The sequence below is a fragment of the Gracilinanus agilis genome, chromosome 1 (assembly GCF_016433145.1).
Source record: "Gracilinanus agilis isolate LMUSP501 chromosome 1, AgileGrace, whole genome shotgun sequence".
In the NCBI taxonomy this organism is placed as follows: Eukaryota; Metazoa; Chordata; class Mammalia; order Didelphimorphia; family Didelphidae; genus Gracilinanus; species Gracilinanus agilis.
In genome coordinates this window covers 701,618,358-701,628,214 of record NC_058130.1, presented here as the reverse complement: position 1 = coordinate 701,628,214, position 9,857 = coordinate 701,618,358, and the positions used below count along the sequence as shown (strand labels likewise).

Sequence of the window (9,857 nt, the reverse complement as noted above, 5' to 3'; positions counted from 1 at the left end):
AAAAAAAATCAGGAAAGGTCTCAAGTAGGAAATGGCACTTGAGATGGAGCACTTCGATGGAGACTGGGGTTCTAGAAGGTGGATGAGGAAGGAGGGTGTCCAAAGCCTGAGAGAAAGCTTGTGCAAGCAATGGGACAAGAGATGGAATTTTTAGGTAAGAAGGCCAGTTTAGCTGGACTGCAAATCACTTAACCCTGCCTACCTCAGTTTCCTCATCTGTAAAACGAGAGGGAGAAAGAAATGGCAAATTACTCCAGCATCTCTGTCAAGAAAACCCCGAAAAGGGTCACAAAGAATGGGGCATGACTGAAAAACAACCAAAAAGCAACAGAAAAATTCATTAAGGGGAATAATATATAAGAAGATTAGAAAGGCTGTTTGGAGTCAGGCTATAAAGGGCTTTAAATGCCCAACAGAGAAGTTTGTGTTTGATTCTAGAGATAATAGAGAATCGTGGAGTCTACAGAGCAAAGTTAAGATCTGTGCTTTAGGAATATCATTTGGCAGCTGTTTGGAAGGTGGTTTGGAGCGGGAAGAGACTAGAGGCCAAGAGAGGCCTCTCTAATAATTCAGAGGACAGCAAGGTGGCCCAGTGGAGAGAACTCCAGGCCTGGAGGCAGGATGACTCACTTTCCCAAGTTCAAATCTGGCCTTTAACACTTTACCACCTGTGTGACCCTTAAATAAGTCATTTAATTCTATTTGCCTCCATTTCCTCATCTATGAAATGAGCTGGAGAAGGAGATGGCACACAACTCTAGTATTTTTGCCATGAAAACCTCAAAAAGGGGTTGAGAAGAGTTGGATACAACTGAAAAACAATAATTTAGAGGCAAAAAGGGTCTGAACAATGCTAAATGAGTTGATGGGGAAAGTAACAGAATCAAAAGATGTTTTGGGGTAGAATCAGCAAAATTTGGCAATTAACATGGAGTGGGAGAGAAGGGTTGAAGATGACTATAAAGTTACACATCTAAATGACTGAAAGGACCATGCAGCCCTCACCAGAAATAGGAAGAACACTGGGAGAGAAAGAGAAGAAGTTCTGATGTGAACATTTGAGTGGCCTGTGGAAAATGGCCCTGGGTAGTAGGGGATGTAGGACTGAAGGTGTTCAGAAGAGGGAACCTCAAGACTGGATAAAAAGATCTGGTTGGAGATGATAATTGCACCCATGGCAGCTGGTGAGATCTCAAAGAGGGATGTAGAGAGAAGAAAAAAAAAAAAAAGACCCTGGATTTCTGGTAAGAAAACACAAGTTTCAATTCTGGGCTCTGTTGCTTGGTAGCTGTGTGACCTCTCCCAGAGCCTCCATGCCCTCATCTGAAACATGGAGCTAATCAGACCTGCCTCCCCCTCCCCAACTTCCCCTACAAGGAGGGCTATGGGGATCCAACAAGAATTTAAATAGCAAACATTAAATTATTTTAATATAATTTTATATTTTATATATTTTATTTTATATAATTAATATAATTTAATATAAATATTTTAATATAATTTAAAAAATAACTACTTAATGATTAAAGGATTAAATATAACCTAGATTAGTACTTGTACACCATCAAAAGTGCCACAGAAATGCTGTCTTTTTGTTATCAGCAGCCCCAGCTCTGACACTGACAAGATGGAGATCTTTCAAGATCTTGTTTCCCTTTCTTTGAAAATAAGAAGTCGCCAGAGCCCCATCCACCCCCTCGCACCCTGGGCACCTGTCATTCTGGTACACATCCACGCTACTGTTCAGCTCCTCCAGTTCCTCCTTTAGCAGCTGAAGGTTGGAATTCACATAGCTCAGCTCCAGGGCAACAGTCTCCTTGACTCGGTGGTTGGTGGTAGCTCTAGGGAAAGACCCACATTTTGTTTTGTTTTAATTTATTTTTCATTGTATTTTTTTTCATTTCACAACATTTTTAAAGGTGTCTCAAGACAGCTAGATTAGGGTGCTGGGCCTGGAATCAGGAAGATCCCTCTTCTCTGGCCATGTTTACTAGCTGGCCGACCCTGAGGAAGTGACTTAACCTGATTGCCTCAGTTTCCTCATCTGTAAAAGGAGGTGGAGAAACAAATGGCAAACCACTCCAGGATTTCTGCCAAGAAAACCTCAAATGGGGTCATGAAGAGTCAGACACAGCTGAATGACTGAACAAAAAAAAAAAAAGAGAGAGAGAAAAGGGTTGCCTGGGGAAGTCCCAAAGTTTCCAGTACCTGAAGGTTTTCAATTGGAGGTCGGATGGCCTCCAGGCAGGGATATTATAGTGTCTATGTGGTGTAGTAGGTAGAGGGGGGCTGGACTTGGAGTCAGGAAAATCCAAGTTCAAATCCTGCCTCGGACAACTGCTAGCATCATTTTATTTCTCTCAGTCTCAGTTTGCAAAATGGGGATAATACCGACTCCCTCCCAGGAGTGTTAGGAGGAACAAATGAGATAAAGTATTTCACAAACTTTCAAGTGTTTGATAAATGCTGCCTATTTTTTTAAAACTCTTACCTTCCATCTTAGAATCAAGGTATTGGTTCCAATGCAGAAGAATGGTAAGGGCTAGGCAATGGGGATTAAGTGACTTGTCCAGGGTCACACAGTCGGGAAGAGTCTGAGGCCAGATTTGAACCTGGGACTTCCCATCTCTAGGCCTGGCTCTCTATCCACTGAACCACCCAGTTGCCCCCAGTGCTACCTATTCTTGGCAGAGTTCCTACTCTGGTACTGGGCAGATGTAATCTCCTCTGAGGATGCCCAAGTCTAGCTCTAGCATTCTAACCCAGATCTCCTGACTCCTGGACTCTTTTCCCTCTTCTCCCTGAGCTCCTTCTTCTACTGTTTTGCAGAGAATGCAAAGGAGGAGATTTTTTCAGGGTAGCTTTTTGGGGGGGTGGAGGTGATAAAGGAGGGATTTGTAAACCAAGGCTTCCTAAGACTCCTTGCTTAGGCAAGTCTCTTTTTTTTCCAGGCCTCAGTTTCTCATTTTGTAAAGACACAAGTTTGGATAAGAATCTCTTCCAGATCTAAATTACATTTTTTTTATATTTTTTTCTCTAAATTATATTTAGAGGTAGAACAGTATCACAGAATGAGGGCTAGACCTAGAATCAGAGATGTTTCCTTTTTATTATTATTATTATTATTTTGTATCCTTCAAATTTTACACATAGTAAACACTCACTGACGGACTGACCTGGATTCAAATCCTGGCTCTACTACTTACTACCTATGTGATTTGGGACCCCTAACCCAGCAGGGGAGCTATTTCTTCCTCAGTAGGAGGGGGGGTCTCTTTCAGCTCTAAACCTGTGACTTCTCCAAAATCTTAAACCTTCTCTTGAGTCCCTCCTCTGTGAGCCGCTGAGACAGCACCTTCCTCCCTGGAGGGGGGCTGAAGGAACAGAGGAGGGCCAGCTGGAGAAGTCTGGAGGCCCATGGAGGATGGCCAAGGGAGGAGACAGAGCCATCTCGATTAAGGCCTATGTCGTCCTCCCAACGAACCGGGGCACCTAGGCCTTGGCAAAGGGCCTGTGGACCCAAAATGAGCACAGCGTGGGCAGGGAACATGAGGAAGACAAAGGACACCTGGACCCACATTCTGAGGGAGCCTGAGGGGAGGAACTCTTGCAGGGGAGGAAGAAGTGCTGAAGGAAAGAGAAAGGAGGGGCTGGTCAGTGCAGGAGACAGAAAGGGAAGTCAGTCATGAGTTCCTGCTCCCTGAAGGAGAAGCCTATTGTGACTCTCTCCCAGGACACCCAGAGAGATCCTGAAACACAATAAAGCTCCTGCCCTCAAGGAACTTGTGCCTAGAGAAAAATCCGTTTTAAATGTCCAGTGGGTGGGCAGTGAGGTGGCTCAGTAGATAGAGAGGTCCTGGGTTTAAATGTGGCTTCGGATATTTCATAGCTGGGTGACCCTGGGCAAGTCACTTAATTTCCACTGCCTACCTCTTACTGCTCTTCTGCCTTGGAACCAATGCCCAGTATTGATTCTAAAATGGAAGGTATATGAGTTTAAAAAATAAAATAAAATGTCCATTGGGTAGTTGGTGAATCCCTAGAATAGGAAAGAAGACACAGACCTTGCTTTCAGGAAATCCCTAGAATTGAGAGGAGACAGCCCTTGCTCTCAGGATGGGAGGATAAATACCTTGTCCTGAGGATGCATCCAGAATGGGGGAGAAGGGGACACAGACCCTGCCCTTGGAGAACCCCTAAAATGGAAGGAGACAGCCCTTGTCCTTAGGAAGCCTCCAAGACTAGGCCCACAAATGAAGGTGGGTTAGACCTAACTTCCACAGCACATTTCCCAGGGAATAACTCTGGAATGTGGCATTCCCTGGACCTTTCTGAGAACCTTCCGACTGGTCCCAGGCACTCACCTGAACAGGTTCTCCGCCCCTGTGCGTATCCTCATTTCCTTGTTGATCTGTTGGTTGATCCTGGCCCGGTGGTTCTGTAGGCGGCTCCTCTGGGTCTGGACCAAGGGATTACAACCCTGCACAGAGGTGAATGAAGAAGGTTCCCAGGAGGACAGAATAGCCTGTCCAGCTGGAGACCTCAGATCTCCCTCTCCACCTCTCCCTGCTCTGTCGTGCCTCCTTCTAGTCTCCCTGGCTCCAGAACTTGCCTCCCCCAAGAAGATTACTCATAAGAACTTTATCTCACTCCCTTCTGGCCCCTTGCCCTGAACAACCTCCAGAACCTGGACGCTTTCCTCTGTGCCTTACATTATCAGGCACAAACCCCTGAGCCACATTTCAGAAAATAAAGATAATTTTTCAATCATTTCAAACAGCTCATTATTCTATCAAATCTCATCTCATAGAATCACAGAAATGAAGAGCAAGAAGAGACCTCAAAGGCCATCAAGTTCAACCTCTGCCTGACTATAATATTCTCCATAAATAGTCACCTATTCCTCTTTGAGAACCTCCAATGATGAGAAGCCCGATTCTTCCCTAGAGGACCTGCTCTACTTTGGATTAGCTCTAGTTGTTAGAGCACATTCCCTACAAGACAATATGGATCATATGACTTTGGAAAACTTGGGTGGAAATTTATTTTTAAAAAGAGAGCATTCCCTACAACAAGCTTAAATCTACCTCTCTCCATCTCTCATCCACTATTCCCAGTTCTTCATCTGAGACCAAAAAGAAAAAGTCCAATCTCTTTTCTGGCCCTTCAACTATTTAAAATAACTATCATGGTTCAAGTCTTCCCTTCTCCAGGTTAAACATCCCTTGTTCCTTCAATCAAGCCTCCCGTGATATGTTCTCCAGTCCTCTCACTATCTTGGTAACCCTCCTATGGTTCAGGCTGTAAAGCAGGGTGCTAGGAACAAAATACAAGCCTGATACAGTACAGCCTGACAAGGGAAGAACACAGAAAGATGTTACCTCCTTTGTTCCAGACATTATAGCTCCCTTAATGCAGCTTTGAAGGCTGTTAGGCTTGTGGCCACCCTACTGAGCCAGACATTCACAAAAAAGTTCAAGTATTTTCAGATTAACATGCTACCTAGCCATGTGCATTGTGGAGATAAGCTAAATGTTCTGTGATATACTCAACCATTATTGTAACACATTCTGCTGCTCTGGGGCTTCTAATATTCAAGAATGCCCACCGTACAAATAAATAAATCCCTTTCAATGCCATACAAGCTTCTCAATGCATGAAAGGTCAATAGCTTTTCCATGACAGGTAGGTGGCATCTTTATATTTTCCTTGTTGTTCTATCACAGTGCTATCAGTCTGGAGAATCATACAGGTGCCTGGGGGAAGAGTGAGAATTATTGTGACTGCTTACGTGCTAGAGTGTGAGTCTTTGGAAGGACCAAATTATAATATTTCCCTCAGAAATCATGGTGAAAGCCAAAGTGTTACCTAGAAACAATTTAAAACTAAGCCCGGTCCATTAGTTAATTTACCATGAGAAGCCCCTATCCCTCTCTCTCCTCTCCCCACCCACGACCTCCTAGTTTGAGTTTGGTCAATGTAAACCTGGAGTTTGGGTTTTAGGCCATAGCTTAAACTCTGTTCAATTAGTTTTTGATTAGTAATATCAAGTGAGGTAAAAAATAGATGATCTGTTCACAAAAAAAGAAATGTTCACTGCTGGCATGGAATATTTCTAGTATTGAACAGAATTTCAGGTATGGAAAAGAGATTTCCAAAAGATGATTCAGAGGCTCCAGATGCTGCTGTTGGTGGATGACATAATACTGTAGCACAAAGCCCTAGTAGAGTAGACTAAGGGCTCAGAGGAAAAATTATACAGATAAGGATAAAGAATGCCTACTATCCAAACAATGGCAGTCCAATGAGTTAATCCATTATAGCACAAATGCCTAAGATAGGCATTATGGATGGAATAATGACCATGACTCAGATTTAAATAGGAAGACATGAGCAAGCTAGATTGTGTCCATCAAATGATGTAGGCTTTCAATGACCCTTCACTTTTCCTTAACACAAAAGTCCATCATTTTAACACCAATATTTTTCTGATGATGTTATTTTGTCAGGCAATATGGAACACCATAATCACAGCTGATACAGAAGGCAAAGTAAGGCAATATGGTAGATTAAATGAGATAACATTTGTAAAAATGCTTAGTACAGAGCCTAGCATGTGGTCAGCATTTAATAAATCCTTCCCTCCCTCCCTTATTTCCTTTCTCTCTTCCTTCCCTCCCTCTACCTATTATCTCTCTCCTTCCTCCCTTCTCTTCCATCTTCCCTCCCTTCCCTCTCTCCACTTATTCCTTTCTTTCCACCTTCCTTCCTTCTCTTCCTTCCTCTTTCCCCTCACTCTTTATTCCTTCCTTCCTTCTCTTCCTTCCTCTCTCTCTTCCCTCTCTCCATTTATTCCTTTTCCTCCTTCCTTTTCTTCCTTCCTCTTTCCTCTCATTCTATCTATTCCTTCCTTTCCTCCTTCCTTCCCTCACCTCCCTCTCTCCACCTATTCCTTCCTTTCCACATTCCTTCCTTCTCTTCCTTCCTCTCTCCCTTCCCTCTCTCCATCAATTCCTTCCCTCTCTCCTTTTTCCCCTTCCTGCCTTCCTTCCCTCCTTCCTTCCTCCTTTCCTCCATCTGCCCTATGAAAAAGGCTACAGTACATAACCAATGCAATAAGAGGATAAAATGCCATTATGTAAGGAGATGTATATTCAGAAAAGGACTTGCCAGTTATCAAGAGTGAGAGACCACAGATGGACAATGGAATACTGCATTGGTACCTGGAAAATGTTAAAAGACCTAGGAGTAGGATTCTAATCCATAGGATAGATTTCAGGGCAGCTTGGTGACAAATGGATAGAGTGCTAGACCTGGAGTCAGGAAGACTGTATCCCAGTCAGAAAATCAAAGAAAAAAATTAGAATGAGTCACTTTTCCAGCTCAGGCAGTCATAGGAAGTCAGAGAACAACATCTTTGGACACTGGAGATGGGGGATAGCCAGGTACAGCCACATGCAGACCATTCATTCCAGCACAAGGAAAGGCTGTGTACAGAGCCAAGAAGAGGCCCCAGCTCCATCAGTCAGGCCTGACCTTCTGAAGGGTAGAGGAACAGGAGGTAACTGGCACCTTGATTACTCACTACCCAGTTCCGGATCACAGATCTTGGACAAACTAGGGGTGGCATTTCAGGACATTGCCACCTAGCAAGAAGCAAGTACAGAAGTAGACAGCCACTGTGTGACTGACCCCAGCAGCAAAACAGAGCTGGGGGTCTCAGTTCCAGCCTCCAGCTCAGTCTGAAGCCTGCAACATAATCAACAAAAGAATCTGGGATCAAAGGGGAACCTGCAGGTCTGTAACTGTGAACAAGCATTGTTTCAGCTCATAGTGGTAGAGTCCAACAATAGTCTACTGGAACTCCAGATGTGGCAAAATCACAGGCCTGTTGCTCATCCCCAAATCCAGCTAAAGAATTTTACAGAAGGTAACAACTAGCCCTTGCCCTGGATTAGCCTACTTTGGGAGCACTGAATGCTTATTGATTCTCCCCCTTGAGCTGTTCCTGAAATTCTAGAATAAAATAAAATTCAATAATCTTTGGAAAATGGGGGCTGCTAGGTGGCAAGTCACTTAACCACCATTACCTGCCCCTTATCCCTCTTTTGCCTTGTAAATTATATTTAGTTCCTATGTCATTAACATACAATTTAGAGGGAGTAAAAAACAGGAAAAACAAGATATAGACATTGAGACACCTATTGGAAGGGATTGGGAGATACTACTTCAGGAGAGAGTGAGAAGGTTGGAGGAGGGAATCAAGAGAGGGGAGAGAGGTGGTTTTGTTACATTACTTAAGTTGGGTGATAGTTGGGAGGAAAGTAATCTTGTAACTTCTTCAAAATCAGGTGATTGACATGAAGTTGAGACTTAACTTCACAAAATGGCAGATAAGGGGCAAATGGTACTCATGCTATTTCTTAATGTAACAGGAGTCAAAGATGATACCCAAGTTGTGAACCTGGGTGATTGAGAGGGGGGTAGTACCCTTTTTAATTAGGGAAATTAGAAATAGGTTGGTAAATTTGGGTGAGGGGAGAAAGCGAATTGAACAATAGGGTATGGTGGAAAACAAATTACTGAACGGGGAATCAAGCACCAGGTTGGGTTCAAGGGGTAGCCGGTTTGCTATGATACAGAGACATGGTTTATTATTAATAGATGGGGACCAGACTGTGAAGGGCCTTGAATGCCAGGCTACAGACTTACACTTTACCTCCAGGATAATAAAGAGCCTGGAATGGCTTCTCAAGCAGGAGAGGGGCAGGCAGAATATAGCGGAATAATTAGCTGTCCTTTGAGGCAAATAAGGAGAGACTGGGCAGAAGAAGTGTAAGGTAGGAGCCTCCCTCTGGGAAGATGTTTTTAAAGTTTTAGGGAATGTCTGGAAGAAGGGAGACCCAGTCCTTGGGTCCTGTCAGATTAAACCCTATTATTCCCTCATTCTTTGACTTCTTGCTAGGCAGGATAATCACGCTTTGACCTAATTTATTTAATCCAGACATCCTCTTCTCCAAAGGTTTTTTTTCACAGTGCAACAGTGAAAAGAGTAGATAATCCCTAACATACTATAAAAATATGGGTTGTTACTGGAGGTGGCAGTGGTGGGGGAGAGAGAATGCTAGAGTTGGAGTCAGATAGCCTGGGTCCAAATCTCAACACTGATTCTCGATAACTCTGAACCCAGACAAGCTTCCATCCTGGGCCATGACTTGCCCAGTTCTTCAAGCTGAAGTCAGAACCTAGCAGAGAGCCTTGAGGACTGATCTGCTTCATCCCTTTGTTAGGGTAAGGACTTGCCTGGGATCCTGATGGAGTAGTAAATCACAGAAGGAAATCACATATTAAACTCAAATATAAATGATCTCTGCAGGGATATTGACTTAGAAAAACACCACCAATTAGCATTATATTGTATTGTATTTTTACTTATTTTGTTAAATATTTCTCAATTACATTTTAATCATAGTTTTGAAGACTTCTTGGGTCTATTTGATACCTCTCCTGAGTAGAGGTTCACTCCATCACCAAGGTCACCCAACAAAAAAAAATTTTACAGATGAAGAAACTAGGGTGCAACAAGGAAAGACTCACCCAAGCTCACACAGGGAGTAAATAGGTAAGAATCAGGACTTGTGTTCTAATCCAAGTACTTGGGCTCTTCATACGGTGTTCTTTGAAAAGCATAAATGGCACTAGGTTTGGAGTTTGGAGGACCCAGCTTCAAATCTGGCCTCAAATCACTTAACCCCAATTGCCTACTCTTTACCACTCTACTGTCTTGATTGATACTAGACACTAGAATTGATACAAAGATAGAAAGTAAAGGGAAGGAAGGAAGGAAGGAAGGAAGG

General features: G+C 43.3%; 1 protein-coding gene across 1 annotated transcript in view; it reads right to left on the bottom strand.

Annotated features, from left to right (window-relative positions):
• The window catches only part of RHPN1 (rhophilin Rho GTPase binding protein 1), a 41,223-nt gene that overhangs the window by 19,515 nt on the left and 11,851 nt on the right, over window positions 1–9,857 (bottom strand). Inside the window, exons 2-3 of the mRNA XM_044684583.1 lie at window positions 4,365–4,480; window positions 1,625–1,841 (exon numbers count right to left, since the gene is read on the bottom strand). Coding sequence (XP_044540518.1) covers window positions 1,625–1,841; window positions 4,365–4,480 — 333 coding nt within the window. The remainder of the gene's footprint in view (window positions 1–1,624; window positions 1,842–4,364; window positions 4,481–9,857) is intronic.